This window comes from Temnothorax curvispinosus, unplaced genomic scaffold, assembly GCF_003070985.1.
Source record: "Temnothorax curvispinosus isolate PA1 unplaced genomic scaffold, ASM307098v1 QBEX01018141.1, whole genome shotgun sequence".
NCBI classification, from domain to species: domain Eukaryota; kingdom Metazoa; phylum Arthropoda; class Insecta; order Hymenoptera; family Formicidae; genus Temnothorax; species Temnothorax curvispinosus.
Window position 1 is genome coordinate 780 of NW_020227921.1, and position 17,829 is coordinate 18,608.

General features: G+C 41.5%; 1 protein-coding gene across 1 annotated transcript; it reads right to left on the reverse strand.

The window, feature by feature from the left end:
• Nucleotides 1-5,408: 5,408 nt before the first annotated feature.
• LOC112468142 (cAMP-dependent protein kinase catalytic subunit-like) lies at nt 5,409-8,554 on the reverse strand. The gene is made up of 3 exons (XM_025037191.1): nt 8,459-8,554; nt 6,987-7,300; nt 5,409-5,474 (listed from the first exon to the last, which is right to left on the reverse strand). The coding sequence occupies exons 1-3, from the start codon at nt 8,532-8,534 to the stop codon at nt 5,409-5,411; spliced, it is 456 nt and encodes a 151-aa protein (XP_024892959.1). The 5' UTR covers nt 8,535-8,554.
• Nucleotides 8,555-17,829: the final 9,275 nt, after the last annotated feature.

Below are 17,829 nucleotides of genomic sequence, written 5' to 3' on the forward strand. Positions count from 1 at the left end.
GCAGCTTGGGGAAAGAGCCGAATGAGGCCCAACCACAAGCTGGTAAAAACCGGAAAAAATTTAGTGGAGCGGCACGTCGCCGCTACAAAAAACAGAAGCAGATGGAGGGGAGCAGCGGCGCTGAAAAACCCGCTCCAGAACCGAACTCTGCTTCTGCAGCAGCGCTGGGGACGGGGGAGCGAGCTTCCGCTGGGACGGGCAAACGTCCCAGATCGGAACAGAGCACACCCAGTCCCAGCATTGCACAGCTGGGCAAAAGGCCTAAAATCACTCCAGATCAGAGGACTTTTGCCCAGATAACATCCGGCCTAGTGAGGGTGGCCATGGTTCCCATGGAGTATCCCGAACGAAAGCTGGACGAACAAGAGGTTGCCCTCTTGAAGGAAAAGGTGAGGGGAAGTATCCTGAGCATTGCGAGGGGTACTAAAGCTCCCACCTTCAAGGGCACCTCAGATAGGGACGGTGCAGTCATTTTTAACTGCACCGATGTAGAAACCGAAGGGTGGCTTTGAAGCCTAACTTCGGTAATAGACCTTAACGGGGTCCGGCTGCGTGCAATGCGGCTCGATGAGCTGCCTAGGCGGCATCGAGTGGTAGTGCATGTAGAGGACCCTAAGATGCCTGTCAAGGAAGCGATAGAGCTACTTGACAGACAAAATGAGGGTCTCCAAGCCGCGGATTGGGTGGTCGCGAGGGGTAGCGAAAGTAGGGATGCTACGAGCACCCACTTCGCGGCCCTTATTGGGGAGGGAGCGTTGAGTGCTCTTAAAGCGCTCAACTTTAAACCCTTCTGCGGACTCAGCCAGGCGACAGTTAGGTTGCCTGGGGGGGACCGCAGGGGGGAGTTAGGAAGGAAGGAGGATAGATCGGAGACTGCCTAATCAATGGCAGGCTCTAATATCCCCTTCACTCAAATCAACTTGCATCACAGCAAAAGCGCCTCGGCGGTTCTAGCCAGGTGCGCAGCTGTGATGCACACAAAGCATTTATTCCTCATCCAAGAGCCGTGGCTCGTCAAGGGACACATTAAGGGCCTTGGAGGTTGTGGTAAATTGTTCAAAGCAGACAACGCAGAAAGACCAAGAGCCTGTATTGTGGCGAAAGGTCTGGATGCCTGTCTATTACCACAATTCAGCGACGGCGATTTAGTAGCTGTAAGGCTGAAACTCAATACAGACGATGGAGGGGTCAGGGACCTGATAGTGGGGTCTGTTTACATGCCCTACGATTTGGAGGAACTACCCCCCCAAAGAAACATGATAGAGCTAGTAACTTATGCGAAGGAAAGGGGACTAGAGCTCCTCTTGGGCTGTGATGCGAACTCACACCATTTGGTGTGGGGAAGCTCCGACATAAACCCAAGAGGGGAGAGCCTACTTGACTTCATCATGAGCACTAACTTACAAATCCTAAATAGAGGAACAGAACCCACTTTCCTGGACTCTAGAAGACTGGAAGTGATAGACATTACGTTGTGCACGAGGGGTGTGGTGGATCTGGTGGCGGGATGGAGGGTCTCAAATGAACCTTCAGGGTCCGACCACAGACAGATCCGCTTCGACCTTGTGAACTTACAGAAAGATGAACAGTGGGGGAGAAACCCCAGGAAAACAAACTGGGAGGGCTTTAGAGCCGACTTAGTCAGTCGGCTAAAAAATACGCCGACCAAATTCCATACAAAGGAGGACCTGGAGATCGCAGCGAGCTTCGTAAGCGACGCTATCAGGGAATCCTTTGAACTAAATTGCCCATTGAGGCCAAGAAATGCCTCGGCCGGTGCCTCATGGTGGAATGCAAAGCTATCGAGGCTCAGGGCCGGTGTAAGAAGACTCTTCAATAGGGCTAAAAATGTAAATACGTTGAAAGCCTGGGAAAAGCATAAGGCTGCCCAGCGAGACTACAAAAAGACGATAGTCAACGCCAAAAGAACGGGGTGGAGGAGTTACTGCGAGGGGATTGAGAGTGCTCCAGAAGCATCCAGACTCTGCAAGATCCTCTGCAAAGAGAGTGACCCACAGTGGAGCTGTCTCAAGCTCCCTAATGGAGAATTCACAGAAACAACTGAGGAGACTTTGAATCATCTCATGGAGGTTCACTTCCCGGGATTTCAAAAGTCCTCTTCAGCCACGGAGAAACAACGACAACCTAGGGCCGTTTATAAGCCCAGGGCCTGGGCGTTGGCGGCAAAGGTGGTTTATCCACAAGCGGTGGAGTGGGCGGTTCGCTCCTTTGAGCCCTATAAGGCTCCGGGACCGGATGGCGTACTCCCTCTGCTCCTACAGGAGGGACTCGAAGAGCTGGTAGGCCCATTGACTAAAATCTTTAGGGCAAGCATAGCTCTGAGATATGTCCCGCAAGCATGGAGAGCCACTAGAGTGGTCTTCATACCTAAGCCTGGCAGAAATGGACACATTAAAGCCAAGGATTATAGACCCATCAGTTTGACCTCTTTTCTATTAAAGACCTTGGAGAGGCTAATTGATAGGTTTCTCAAGGATGGACCATTAGCGGACCACCCTCTAGCCAGTGCTCAGTATGCCTACAGGGAGGGCAGGTCTACGGAAACTGCCCTACACCACCTGATAGGCAAGATAGAGAAGCAGCTGGAGGCGAAAGGATACGCTATTGGAACCTTCTTGGACATCGTAGGGGCGTTTGATAGCACCTCGAACAAGGCCATTAAGGAAGCAATGATTGCACATGGGGTCCCGGAACCGCTAGTAGACTGGGTGGAGGATATGCTAGCGGGGAGGAACCTAACAGTCACGCAAAGTAATATTAGTATCACTGGTAAACCAAGCAAGGGGTGCCCGCAGGGTGGGGTTCTGTCCCCTCTGCTGTGGTGCCTAGTAGTCAATGATCTTTTGGTGAAACTACAAAAGAAGGGGTTCCTGACCTGTGGCTATGCGGATGACGTAGCTATAGTGATCACAGGATCCTTTTTAGATACCCTAAGGGACCGCATGAAAGATGCCTTAAAGATCGTCCAAAAATGGTGTGAGGCCAAGGGATTGATGGTTAATCCATCAAAGACAAATATAATGGTCTTCACTAGGAAATACAAACCAGAACCCATTGAGCCTCTTAAGCTCTGGGGGAAGGTAATCCCCTTTACAACCTCAGTTAAATACTTGGGACTACATATAGATACCAAACTTAACTGGAAAGTACACCTTGCAGAGAGCAGGAAAAAATTCTACACATGCATGTGGATGTGTAGAAGAGCCATGGGAAAGTCTTGGGGCATCAAAGCTCCCATAGCACTATGGTTGTACAAAGCGGTACTGTTACCGAGACTACTTTATGCATCTGTGATCTGGTGGCCCAGAACAGAGAAAGTGGAAGCAAAGAACCTTCTGAAAAGCCTACAAGGTAGCTACCTAAGGGCTGCAGTAGGGGCTATGAGGACTACCCCCACAGAGGCGCTAGAAATTGCACTCTGTGTGCCTCCACTGGACCTGGCCGTGGTAAACTCAGCAAGGAACACAGCATACAGACTAAAGTGTCAGGGAGAATGGAGAAATACAGGATTGGGACACACAAGGCTCGACCTGTTCCAGAAACACCCTTTCACTTCAAAACAAGATAAAATTCTTAAAAAATACCAGTTGGTAAAGCACTTCAAAATACGAATACCAACTAGAAAAGACTGGTCTGACCTGAAGGGAGTCGGGGATCCCAATGTGGACCTATGGTTCACTGATGGGTCAGGCATTAATGATTGCTTCGGGGCAGGATTCTACGGGCCGAAGGAGAACCACAGGGAAAGTATTCCTGTGGGAAGCCACTCAACTGTTTTTACAGCTGAAATACTGGCTATCCTAAAGTGCACGGAATACCTGCTAAACAAAGATACGAAGGGAAAGAAGATAAACATCTGCTCGGATAGTAGAGCAGCCATACAAGCGCTGGCAAAAACAACTACTGAATCAGCATTGGTTTGGGATTGCATGCTAGCATTAGAAAGACTATGCGAACCTAACAAAGTCACGTTAGTATGGGTGCCTGGGCATCAAGGAATACCCGGGAATGAAACCGCAGACATGCTGGCCAAGAAGGGAGCTAATGAAGCACCAATTGGCCAGGTGACGGGAATACCCTTTGCAGTAGGCAAAGAAATCATCAAAGGTCGCCTGAAAAGGGAACACCTGGCCAGGTGGGAGAAGTTAGAAACCTGCCGCCAGGCCAGGACTTTGATGAAAGACAGCAGACCAGGTAGGGCTAAAGAACTACTGGCGCTAAGTAAACAGAAACTGAGAATGGCGTTGGGACTGCTCACTGGTCACTCTGCCTTACTCAGAGCACACCTTTTTAATCTCGGGCTTGCGGAGCAAAAGGCATGTCGCCTTTGCGGAGACGAGAAAGAAGACAACGTACATATAATATGCCAATGCCCGGCATTTATATGCAAAAGATACAAAACCTGGGGGAGTATGTTTTTAACCCCCCAGGATTTAGAAAATGCTAGGGTTACAGATCTGATAAACCTGGTACAAGGTTCAAGACTGTATCTCGAGACCTAGCAAAGAAAACGAGTGGGAAGGCACAGAGGATCAGCTAGATCTAGTGGCCGATAGGGACCTTGGTGGTACCTCCCACTTCTGTACTACTACTACTACTAATATAATTTTATTAATATTTATCCTTTATTTATTATTAATGCACGACATATAAGAGCTTCATATTTATGAAATTAATGGGTATTGTAAACATAAATATTTCCTTTATGTATGTGAACATAGTTTTGTCCACGTCCTCGTCCTCGTCCTCGTCCTCTTCCTCTTCCTCTTCCTTTTCCTCGTCCTCGTCCTCGTTCTCGTTCTCGTCCACGCCCACCCCCACCTCTTCTAACCTCTTCATTAATATCCAATTGTTGGATGCGGTTTCTAATATGTCCAACATTTTGATTATCATTATTTACTCTTTGGCGAAGGACTTGTAATTCTTGCCACATTTCTTGTAAACTGGGTACTTCGTTTCTTGCAGGCTGGAAGAGGAAATATAATTTATACATATGTATGGATATGCATGTATATGCGCATATGTGTATGTATACACACAGAAAAATATCGTTCTATAGCCAAGAAAAGCAATTACTCATTTTATTTTATTTGGTTTGAGTAACAGTTTTCTTTAACAAAGAATATTTTCTTAATATTAGTTTCTTAATATACTCATCATAAGTATTAGAAAAGCTTATCATCATGTGCTTAAAAGAAGAATTTATTCTTCTTTCAAGTATATTCCGAAACTTTATCTAAGAAAAGCAACATAAGCTTGATTTGAATATTACTGATTTTTTAGGTAAGAATATGAAATACTTGGCTGTAGAACGACATTCTTCTAGGTTAGGAGGTTTTCGTGCGCGGTCCGGAGGGGTACAGTTTAGAATATTGAAATTCCTGTCATCAGGTGGACTTGAAATCCGGTTCCTCGTGGTTATGAGTCTGATACTTTATCACTAGGCCACATCTCTGATTATATTTTTAGTGCTGCAGTATCTAGTTTTGACAGAAAGTGATTCATTAATTTCAAGTATATTCTGTAAACTTTATCTAAGAAAAGCCACATAAGCTTGATTTGAATATTTACTGATTCTTTAGGAAAGATTATGAAATACTTGAAATCAATAAATTACTTCTGTGAAAACTAGATACTGCAACACTAAGAATATAATCAGAGATGTGGCCTAGTGATAAAGTGTCAGACTCATAACCACGAGGAACCGGGTTCAAGTCCACCTGAAGACAGGAATTTTTATATTCTAAACTGTAAGTACTACCCCTCCGCACCGCGCACGAAAACCTCCTAACCTACATTCCACTTAGGAACTAAAGAATTAAAGAAAATTAAAAAAATAAAAATAATATTAATTGTAATCATCGAGAATACAAATTCTTTTTTGAAGTAAACGATTATTCTAGATGAATAAAATTTTTACTTGATTCAAATAACGGATAAACTTCTCTCAAGAAAATGTAATATCTTTATTGAAGTATATGCTTCTCTTCCGTGGACTCTATATTGTAAGTAAACAAAATGTTCGTATTAATTTAATATTCTTGTTTCAAGTACTAAACTTGCTAAGATCTAGAATATGTTTTGAGTAAATGTGATACTTATGACGACTTTATGGTAGATTTGCTCATATATGAACTTATCAAATACTTGAATCAAGTAATATTAACTTGCAGGTAGTTTATATTTTTCTGTGTGTATGCACGCGCGTGTATTATATATGTGTGTGTGTGTAATACTATATAATAAATAATTGTAAATAAGAAATAAAAATTGGTTAGGTAAAGGTAAATAGAATTCTGTTGCATGTTTACTATTATAGACAAAATGTTTGTAGATAATAATCATTATAAATCATTTACTGTTTAATCTTCTGATATATTATCTTTTTCATTTTTTATTTCTATATATTTATTTCAGTAGGAAACAGTGCCTAGACTTTTTCACAAAAATATTCTGCAAAAGTCAATTTTTTTTAAACTTATAAATTGTCGTATACTGATTTTTTGTTAATAATTTTGAGTAGTATAATAGAATTTTTATAAATAAGAAACAACATGTTATTAATCTCCATTTTGTCCATGACTTTTAAAATTATCTCAGTATTTAATAAAAAAAAAAAAAAAAAATCATATCTACAGGTTTCTTTTGTTAAAAATGGAATCTGTAGATATGATTTTTTTTTATTAACTATACTGGATTGAGTTAATATAAAAATTATATGATAAATAATATAAAGAATTATTTCTATTTTTTTTAAATCATTCAAGAATGTAATATAACATAAATTGAACTTTATATTATATAATATAAATGCTTTTGTTGTTATCTTTCATTGAAAGCATGATTTTATTATTTATTCGTATTATCTATTCTATTTTATTATCTATTTCAATCATAATGTTATATTATTAAGTGTCGATTGTTTGATATATATATATTTTTAAATTATATGTATTTATAATTACTTGTACACTTTGAGGCTGCACATTAGGCTGATGTTGGTTTATTCCCTGCAGTTGTTGTTGCAAGGATTTTTGTTGCCGGTATTGTTGCAAGGGTTGTTGTTGTTGCCGATATTGTTGTGGTAATTGTTGTTCCCGGGGTTGCTGTTGCTGTACTGGTTGTTGCTGCTGTGGTTGTTGCTTTGGTGGTTGTTGCTTTGGTAGTTGTTGCTGCAGAGGCTGCTGTGGAGGTTGTTGCTGTAGGGATTGTTGTTGAGGAAGTTGTTGCTGCAGGGGTTGTTCCAGGGGGTTTACATTTTCTTTGTTATCTCTGTCTTCTGAAAAAATACATAATTTCTGTCGCCGTCTAGCTTTGGTTTTTTGTCGTGATCGCCATAACTGACTTCTTTTTATCTTTGGCTTTTTATTTCAATCTGAAATGTCAAATATGTAATTATATATATATATATATATATATATATATATATATATATATATATATGTATATTAATACGTAAACCATCAATCATTACAAAAATTTTATATAACATTGTTTTATTTTTAGCATTTATTGCATTCTCTGTGCAAATATCTACAAAATGTTCTAGAGCTCTTGATATCCATTAGTGATGGATTTCTAAAGACATTTAGAGAGAAAAGTCTTTAAAATATTGAAGCCATAATACTTTTTAAATTAGAGGTGTTTAATTAATCAAATTATTTAAAGTTAACGCATTCAAGCATTGTGTATCACTCTTAGTCATTAACTATTTTAATATAAATGGTTATATTAAATTAGACATTTTAATATAATTCCATGTACAATGTTATTCAATTTCTTTTTTTATCTTATTCATCATCCGAATATCTAATTCATTGAATGTGCTAATAATAATAATAGTTGCACAATAATAATATATATTGGTTTATTTGTTTTGCTTCAGACATTTCTTTCAAACTTAAAATAAATTGTTAACATGAAAAATCAAAATTTTGTATCTTTAATATGGTATACGTAATAATAAATATAAATATAACCAATTTTGTAACTTGCCAGTAATGATTAACGAATGTATTTCAATTATATTGACCTAACTGACCACAATTCAGTATAAAATTACGACGTTTTAGCCCTTGGTTTGGGCCCTTTTCAAGTGTAAACTATAACAAGACATGACGCAAAATAATAAAAAGTCAATCTAACCATACGTAATTACTTACATTGCAGTTTTTTTTACGTATAGTTAGATTGACTTTTTATTATTTTGCGTCACGTCATGTTATAGTTTACACTTGAAAAGAGTCCAAACCAAGAGCTGAAACGTCGTGATTTTGTACTGAATTGTGCCCAGTTAAGTCGATACAATTGAAATACAATAATAAATATGTTAAATAAAAAGTGATTTATTTATATATCAGTGTTAGCGCAGATGCGCTATCGATATCTGCGCTAACGGAACGCTTCTTGAAAATTCATAAGATATTTTACAACTTACCTTCTACTTCCATTCTTCCTAAAACTTCGAAATTTAACTTTATCAAGTAAATTAACTTTATCAAGCGGATTACCATCCGCGGTCCACGATCCGCGATCCTCGACAGTTCACTACTGAGTGTCGCCAAGGCTGCGTTCGGAAACGTCACCCGAATGCACACGAGTATACTCCCTTCTCTTTCTATCTCAGCGTTTCCGAACGCAGCTCGAGTGACTCTCTCTGAATTGGCGATACTGTTCTTTCACTCGAGACGTGGTAAACGAGCGGAAGCGCGGTGTTTATTTGCCAAAAAAAATATGACGAGATGTCGACTCGATCGCGGTGTTTATTTGCCGAAAAGAATATGACGAGATGTCGGCTTGATAAGATCAAAGTTAATCGGTTCGACAAAGGTACTTCGATTATTAGATGTCTAGACGCTTTTCCTTCGAAACTTGCCGACAATAATACATGCTCATGATAGACTTTTATTTCCACAGATCGGTGAGACTTTCGGATCGGTCAGTCGATGCGGTAACGCGAACGTGAAAACATCGTGATAGATCGTATAAAGTATCGTGATAGTGATAGCGTATAGTTACCGTCTACATCACCGTGAATAGTAGTATACCGTTGTATTTGCTATCACACGTGTTTTTGTGATAATATACTTTGACTATTAAATAATGATGCCTATCCGCGGAAGGCCTATTAAAATAGATAAGACCAAAGTGATTGACGTTTTAATAAATTACAAAAATGAAATCGTACTTGATAACGGGAAAATAATATCAAAGTGTGATGCGATATGGTCGACTTTATCGAAGCAGCTCGATGATTATATGACACCGAATGCTCTTTATACATTTGTTGTATGTAATAGATATAACATTCGAGATCGATTAATGAATTCTTTTCCTTCTGATAAACAAAATGCAAGTGATGATTCTATGAAAAATGAAGAGTATGACACCTCGAAAAATAAATCGAGTATTAGTGAATCTACGACATCGCATAACGAGACAGATCAGTGCATATCGCAATCAAGTACAGAAACGATTTTTACAATAAACATACCAAAAAATGATTTTCAAGACATGATAATTTTCAAGAAATATCGAAAGACAGATAAACGTAACAGAACTATAAGACACCATACAGTTTTGCAACCAGGGATGTGGCAGCATGTATTATGTCAGAAGATTTGGGAAGCCACTAAACTTTCATGTGGTTTTAATTTTAAAAACCATAAGCTATCTCGTGATGGTCAATCAGGCTATGCTAATGGAAGTTGCCGTTGTGGTTCAGTTATTAAATGTAAAATTGACAATCCAGATAAAAATGATATAAGTACAAAGATAACTTGCAGATTTACAGAAGGTAATGCAGAAGGACGCTGCGGAAAACGTTATCTTCGTAAACCAATAAGAGAAACTGTTGTAGAAAATATGCGTGGAAAATCTGCAATGGCATACAGAATAGAAATGGCAGAACAATGTATGGATCACAACGATATATTAGAACCTCCACATTTATACAGTGCTGAAGTGTTACGCACTGCAAAACATGAAGTACTACGAAAAAAATATATTCATGAAGATCCTATAAAAGCTTTACATATAATGCGGTTTAATAAATTAGCAGGAATCATACACAACATCGGATTAGATCCTTTTTATGTACATTATTGGGGAAATTATCAATTAGATGTTTGTTGCGGCCCCAATTAAAATGTAATAATAAAATAATTATATTATAGTATAAAATAATAATATTAAGAAAGACCGAGAATAACAATAGGGAACGCGACCGCGAAAGCCCGAGAGAATTACGCAACGCCGAATCAGCAAAAGATGAGTTGCGCGATCGGCCCAGATACGATCGAGCAACTCAGCGATATCGAAGGACAAGACGAGGATTGAAAAGGAAGCGACAACAGGAGAGACGAGGGCAATTGGAGTCTCGAAGCGACGGGCGTTTCACGCGAGTAATCATTGTACGCAAAGTGGATTAATTAAAGTTGTCTTTTATTGCAAAGTGTTGTTAATAAATCCCGCCTCCTCCGTGGATAAACGATCCCTGGTGTCCCGCCGTAAAAAGAGGGCACAACAAAATGGTGGCAGCGTGAGGGATCCAGTGGCAGGAAGACGGGAACGGCAGCTGAAACAGAAAAATAAGTGAATCAGTGAGGCAGTGCAACATCCTCAACGGAGACACAGGCAGCCAGATTCAAAAATAGCAGACAACACGGTAGCGGCCGACGAGGGACAAGCGAGCAGCGTAACCCGAGAAGGCGCCGACCTACCTCAACGGAAGCTCACCGACAGATAAGGCGGCACGAGCACCGACCAGCAACATGCGACTAGCGACCGTAATGTAAGTCGATTAAGCAAATTATGTAAAGCGCAATCACCGTAGATGTCGGAAAACGAAAATCCACCTGCGGAACTAAACCAATCGTGGCTCCATAGCGAGACGTCACGACGAGCGCGTAGAAATAGACCGTTAAGCCCCGTGCAAACGACCGAAGAAGGCGTAAGCGACAATCGCGAAACCGTGCGTAGAAATTTAGACGCGTACTACTCAAGCGAAAGCGAATCAGAATCGGAACTACATCAGAACAGCGTAATCGAACGCGAACAAACCGACGATTCTGTTATAATTTTAGACGCGAGAGTAATAGGGCAAAATAACTGCCCCGGCGAAAATAGACTCCACCCCTCACACGCGCACGTACAATCCGAAGACGCGAACAGTACGACCAGTAGGCGTACGCACAGACGAGAGTTTTCATTGACCTCGTACGATAGTAGCGTATTTGACCCGCAAGAATATTATTCTGCCCCGAGACACGCGAACGTAATCGAGATGGCGGAAACAACAAATAGCAACCACGACGCGAATAACGTAAATGACAACGCGCCGATAACCCCAGAGGAAATAGACGAAGAAATAAACCGTCTTAATCGAGTGCTATCACAAAGAGGCACCCCGGCGAATCACCGTAACCGGATACCCGCACGGGCCGAACCGCCGCGAGACGATAGAGATTCCATTCTCGACGAGATATTAAACGGAATCCGCAACTTACAAGATCGCGTAAATCAACTAGAAACGGCGAATCCTGAACGCCGCGAATTTCACGCGAGACGCGAGCCAAGTAACCTCCCGTTCGAAGTAACGTACGGAAGAACGTCATATGATATTCGGAACCAAGCGGAGCGCGCAATCGGATATCTACGTTTAAAAGAGGCACGAGACATGATACCTGAGTTCGACGGAACCTCGAGTAAATTACAAGAATTCTTAAGCGCCGCGTCATATGCAATGAAAAACATAAATCCTATGGAAGAAGGAACGCTATTAGAAGCAGTGCTATGCACAAAGCTAAAAGGAAGAGCGATGATAGACTTTCAAACGCGAGAGATAAGAAATTTCGCACAACTAAAGAAAGAATTAGAAGTTTGCTATTTGAGCCGCAAAAGCACAACACACTTACAACTAGAGTTTAATACACTCAAGCAAAAACCCGGAGAAAATGCAAGAGCATTCGGATTAAGAGCCGATAAGCTAGCGATGGAGCTATACGACTCCATGATAGAGGGAAGAAATCACACCATAGAAAGCAAGCGAACTATATTAGAAACGATTCAACAACAGGCATTACAGAATTTTCAATTAGGATTGAGAGACGAGATCAAGTTACTTGTCCGAGCTCAGCATTTCGCAACATTGCAAGAAGCGATTGCCGGAGCGAGCGCCGAGGAAAAAGTAAACGGGCCGAGTGGAATTCCGCCGCGTCCCAAAAATAATTATGCGTACTCGCCGCAACCGCGCGATAACCGATCGATAGTACAATGCCAAAAATGTGGAAAATACGGACACCTCGGAAGGGAATGTCGTACCAATAGATATGCGAACCGTTTCTCCTTACCGAAACCCGATAGGACACCCCGCGTAAACGCGATAGATAAAGTCTGCAATTACTGCAAGAAGGCAGGACACATGCGCGAAGAATGTTGGTTGTTAAATGGTCGACCAAATAAAGAAAGGACGAATCACAACAAACCTAATAATCCGCGAGGACAAAATAAAAATTTTCACCCGAAAACGAATGGCCCGAGAAAACAGGACAGTAATTCAGCCGCGAATAGCGATGAGGAAGATAAAGAGGACACAAAGCAGCGCCGACCGGCGTTAGAGTATCAGATGTCACACCTGACGAACAAGCCGCGAAAGCATGCAGGGCTGGACTTAATCACTCTGCCCATGCGAGAAGCGAAGCGCGAAAAAATAAATTTACTGTTCGATACCGGAGCGGCCGTATCAATAATAAAAGTAAAACATTTGAAAGGCGAAACAATGATAGAAGAGGATAAAATGGCCCTTACAGGAGTAACAGGTCATAAAGCCCATACGATTGGAAAATTTACAGCAACTATTGACTTGAAAGATAGAAAGATCAAGCACACGATATATGTCGTCAAGGATGATTTTCCGATTGAATACGACGGAATACTAGGCGTAGATTTTATAAAGAAACATCGAGCGTCATATAGTTACGAGTCGAGCGCAATACGCATAGGGAATAGCACATTAAAATTATACCCGTATAAGAAAATGGTTTTGAAACCGCGAAGCGAGACAATAGTACAAGTCGCGACCGATAAAAATTCACTAGGAATAATACAGGCAGAAGAGACAATGCCAGGAGTGTTCATAGGAAATTGCCTAGTGATGCCAGAAAACTTTCTATGTCCGGCAAGCATACTAAATACGACGGAGGAGACAGTCGAAATGCTAATGCCGCAAGTAACATTAGAAGAGTTAGAGCAAGAAGAAGCAAAAGAGATAGAAATAAACCAAGTAGACAAGGCAGAAGAAACAATGCCGCGTAGCGAAAAAGTCGAAAAATTGATACGCACACAACACTTAAACGAAGAAGAAAAGAAAACCATTATGGAAATTTGCAGAGATTACAGCGATGTATTGCATGTGGAAGGAGAACCACTGACATGCACTGATATCGTCGCGCATAAGATTACCACGAAGGCGGGCAGCGTACCGGTCAACGTCCGACCGTACCGTTTACCAGAAAAGCACAAGGAAGAAGTAAATAGACAAGTGAAAGAGATGTTGAAAAACGGAATTATTAGACCTAGCACGAGCCCGTGGAATGCGCCGTTGCTAGTAGTACCAAAGAAAAGAGACGCATCAGGAAAATTAAAACTGAGAGTGGTAATAGATTTTCGGTTTGTGAACGACCTAACGGAGGGAGATTCCTTCCCATTGCCAAACATAACCGATATCCTAGACCAACTGGGAAAAGCAAAATATTTTACCACGCTAGACCTCGCCTCGGGATATCATCAAATCCCGATGGAAGAAGAAGATAAAGAAAAAACAGCGTTCTCGACACAATACGGACATTACGATTATAATCGAATGCCTTTTGGATTGAAAAATGCCCCAGCGACATTTCAACGAGCAATAATAGCCGTTTTAGCAGGACTAGTAGGATTACAATGCTTAGTCTATCTAGACGATATAATAGTATACGGAGCAAGTTTACAAGAGCACAATAAGAGATTAATTGAAGTGCTAAAAAGACTGAGAAAATATAATTTGAAGTTACAGCCCGATAAATGCGAATTCCTTCGGAAAGAAGTGACGTATCTCGGACATGTAATAACAGAAAGCGGAATCTTGCCAGACCCTTCAAAATTAGAAGCAGTAAAAAGCTTCCCGAGACCAACAAAGGTAAAGGACATCCAGGCTTTCGTAGGATTAGCCGGATATTATCGAAGGTTTATTAAAGATTTTTCAGCAATTGCCAAACCACTCACAAAAATGACCAGAAAAGATATCAAATTCGAGTGGAACGCAGAACAACAAAACGCATTTGAAATACTTAAGGAAAAACTAACTACAGCACCGGTATTAAAATACCCGGACTTCTCCCAAGAATTTGTAGTAACGACCGACGCGTCAGATTACGCAATAGGAGCCATACTGTCACAGGAAAAGATAGGTCAAGATCAACCCGTGGCGTATGCGAGCAGAGTACTATCTAAAGCCGAGCAAAATTATAATACTACCGAGAAAGAATTACTAGCGATAGTATGGGCGGTGAAACACTTCCGACCATACGTTTATGGAACAAAATTTACCGTAGTGACAGACCATAAATCATTGGTTTGGCTATTTAACGTAAAGGACCCCGGATCACGATTAATCCGATGGAGATTGAAATTAGAAGAATACGATTACACTATCGTACACAAGGCCGGTCAAGAGAATAGAAACGCAGATGCGCTGAGTCGACATGTTCCGACAGATATCAACAAGATAGAGAAGGAAGAGAATAACGAAGAGGAGAGCGAAAGAAAATACACAGAAGAAGAGAAGCAACGTATATTATACGAATACCATGATGCACCTGTAGGAGGACATCAGGGTGTGGAACGCACCATAAACCGAATAAGGTTGACGCATAATTGGAGAGGATTAACTCGAGACGTCGAAGATTACATTAACAAATGCGAACTATGTCAGAAGAACAAGTTATCGCGAAAAAATAAAGCACCTTTAGTAATAACAAACACCGCGGACAAACCGTTCGAAAAATGTGCTCTAGATATAGTAGAACCACTGACGGTGACCGAAAACGGAAATAAATATATCCTCACGTTTCAGGATAATTTATCGAAATTCAGTAAGGCAATACCCGTACCTAATCAAGAAGCGAATACAATCGCGAAAGAATTCGTCACAAAGATTATCTTTGAATACGGTATCCCCGACAAAATACTGACGGATAGAGGAACGAATTTCCTTAGCGAGATATTTAAAAGCACGTGTAAATTATTGAAAATAGAAAAAATTCAAACAACGGCCTACCATCCCGAGAGTAATGGAGCATTGGAACGCTCTCATAGAACATTAGCCGAATACTTGCGACATTATATTAACGCGGACCAGACAGACTGGGACGAATGGACGCCATACGCAATGTTCGCGTATAACACGACGCCGCACACAGCGACCGGGTTTACACCCTTTGAATTAGTATACGGGCACCGAGCGACACTACCGACGGCACTGTCGCAACCACCGAAACCAACGTATACTTATGACGATTACGCGCAAGAGCTAAAAGAAAAATTAAGAGCGACACAACGAGTTGCAAAGGAACATTTGCGAAACGAAAAATCTAAGGCCAAGGAGACGTATGATAAGAAAACAAAAGAAATCAATTTCCGAGTGGGAGACAAAGTTCTCCTGCACGACGAAACGGTGCGTAGAGGGAGATCGAAAAAATTAGAATCCCCGTGGATAGGACCGTACGAAGTAATTGAAAAACACTCAGACGTAAATTATACGATCAAAAAGGGACGGAAAACCACGCGAGTACACGTAAACCGATTAAAGCCCTTTATAGAACAGTAAAAACAGCGTAGAAGAACAAAAACAAGCAATAGGAAGTAGGCAATAGAAAATAGGCGATAGTAAAAACTAACGAAAATTAGACAATAAGTACTTACCGAACATCAAACACGTCGCACCACACGACGTCCGGTGGCCACATCCAATGTGACCTCCAGGGCGTAGAGGAGACGCATCCAGGAGGAATCCGGGGGCGTTAGCAACGCTTCTGCGTAGGGAGGGGGCGACGTCGGCCCCGAACCCAAATTCGCCGCCATCCGCGCACTAAGCGCGGCACCCTCACTCACGGCACCCGCACGAGCAGCGCGTAGCCAATACGAACGCATACAGGCGTCGCAAGACGCCGGCGCGAAATATAGGTTGCATTGAATGCACCGCATTTTTAATAGAGTTAATAAAAGTACTCTCTAAACCACGTCGCAAGAGCAACTAAACGCGCGAGGAGAGAAAAAACGCAAGGAGAAGGCATTATCAAGCCAAGGTAAAAATTCGAAGAAAGGTAACATGAGTCCTTATCTTACAGGACGCTGATCGTCGTCCAGCACTTCGCGAAAAAAGCGAAACCTGAGACAGCACCATCGTACGAGATACGACAATTCAGCAGCGAGCCGGGAATATACTTTGAGAGAACCGGACAATTGCAACAGGTAGAAGCTACTTGGAAACTAGCGATTAAAATCGACGTAGCAGCCCTAGAAAACCGATATCACCAACTTCAGGAATTTCTACAGCAAGCCGAAGAAGTATGCGAAACGATAATCGCAAAGGACACGCAGCAGACGTGCAAAAACATTCTCCATATAATAGAGAAAAATAACAAAAAATTAACGCAATTATTAACGCGATTACAGACTATATATAAAACAACTAATAATAAGCGAGGGTTAATAGACGCGATCGGCACGATCAGCAAAACGCTGTTCGGCACTATGGATGCCGACGACGCAAAACACATACAGGAGCAGCTGGAACTGATACAAAATCAGCAACAGACTCTACGGCACACCGCTAAAAGTCAATTAAAGGTAATGAATGCCACGATAGGCCACATGGAGGCCTTAGAAAAATCGTTATACCACAACGAACAACTGATGGCGAACGTCACGAGACGGATACAGCTGGAAACAGCACTGTACGCCAAAAGAGAAGAAATAGATGAACAGCTTTTAATACTAACCACAATCACAGAGGATCTAATGGAAGACGTGAAGGACACCATAGACTACCTCACATATTCGCGGGAAGGAGTAATACTCACCCGCCTATTGCCAATAGAAGAAATAATAACCGAGCTACAAGAAGCAACGTCACAATTGACGCAGGGATCCCACTTTCCGTTTAAAACTAGAGTAGAAAATTGGAACGAGATACAAAACTATGTAGAAATTAACGCATATTATGATAAACCGAACATTTATACGATAATCAAATTTCCCGTGGTAGCATACCCCGTGTATGACATAATAAGAACGACACCATTACCTGTCCCTAACCATGCAAATATTTTCACATTCCTAAGAATTACTCACAACATATTAGCCATAGACAAAGAGAATCATAATTACATAACGCTAGAGGAACGCGATTTAAACGACTGTAAACGAAACGGAGCAGATTACGTATGTGACCGAAACTGCCCGATATATTTTGTGGGGACCAACGCACCCTGCGAAGTGCAAGTTTATGTGGGGACGCCGGGATATGTAAACGCCTGCGAGAGGCGGCAAATGGTGTCAGACGTAACCTTGTGGGTAGCGTTGAGCGAACCCCAGGCGTGGCTGTTCTCTGCGCCGAGAAAACAAAAGATAGCGATCCAATGTAACGATCAGGCGGAACAAAAGGTAGAAATCGAACGAACAGGAAAACTAAGTATAAACGAAAATTGTAAACTAACCACACCCGACATTATTATAAAAACAAAAAGACAAACGACTATGAGACAAATA

Coding starts and splice junctions, on each gene's coding strand:
- LOC112468142 (XM_025037191.1), bottom strand. CDS start 8,534: ATGGTAATCCGCTTGATAAAGTTAATTTACTTGATAAAGTTAAATTTC. Junction 7,301..8,458: donor AGGAAGAATGGAAGTAGAAG/GTAAGTTGTAAA, acceptor GTATTTTTTCAG/AAGACAGAGATAACAAAGAA. Junction 5,475..6,986: donor TGCAGCCTCAAAGTGTACAA/GTAATTATAAAT, acceptor AAATATAATCAG/AGATGTGGCCTAGTGATAAA.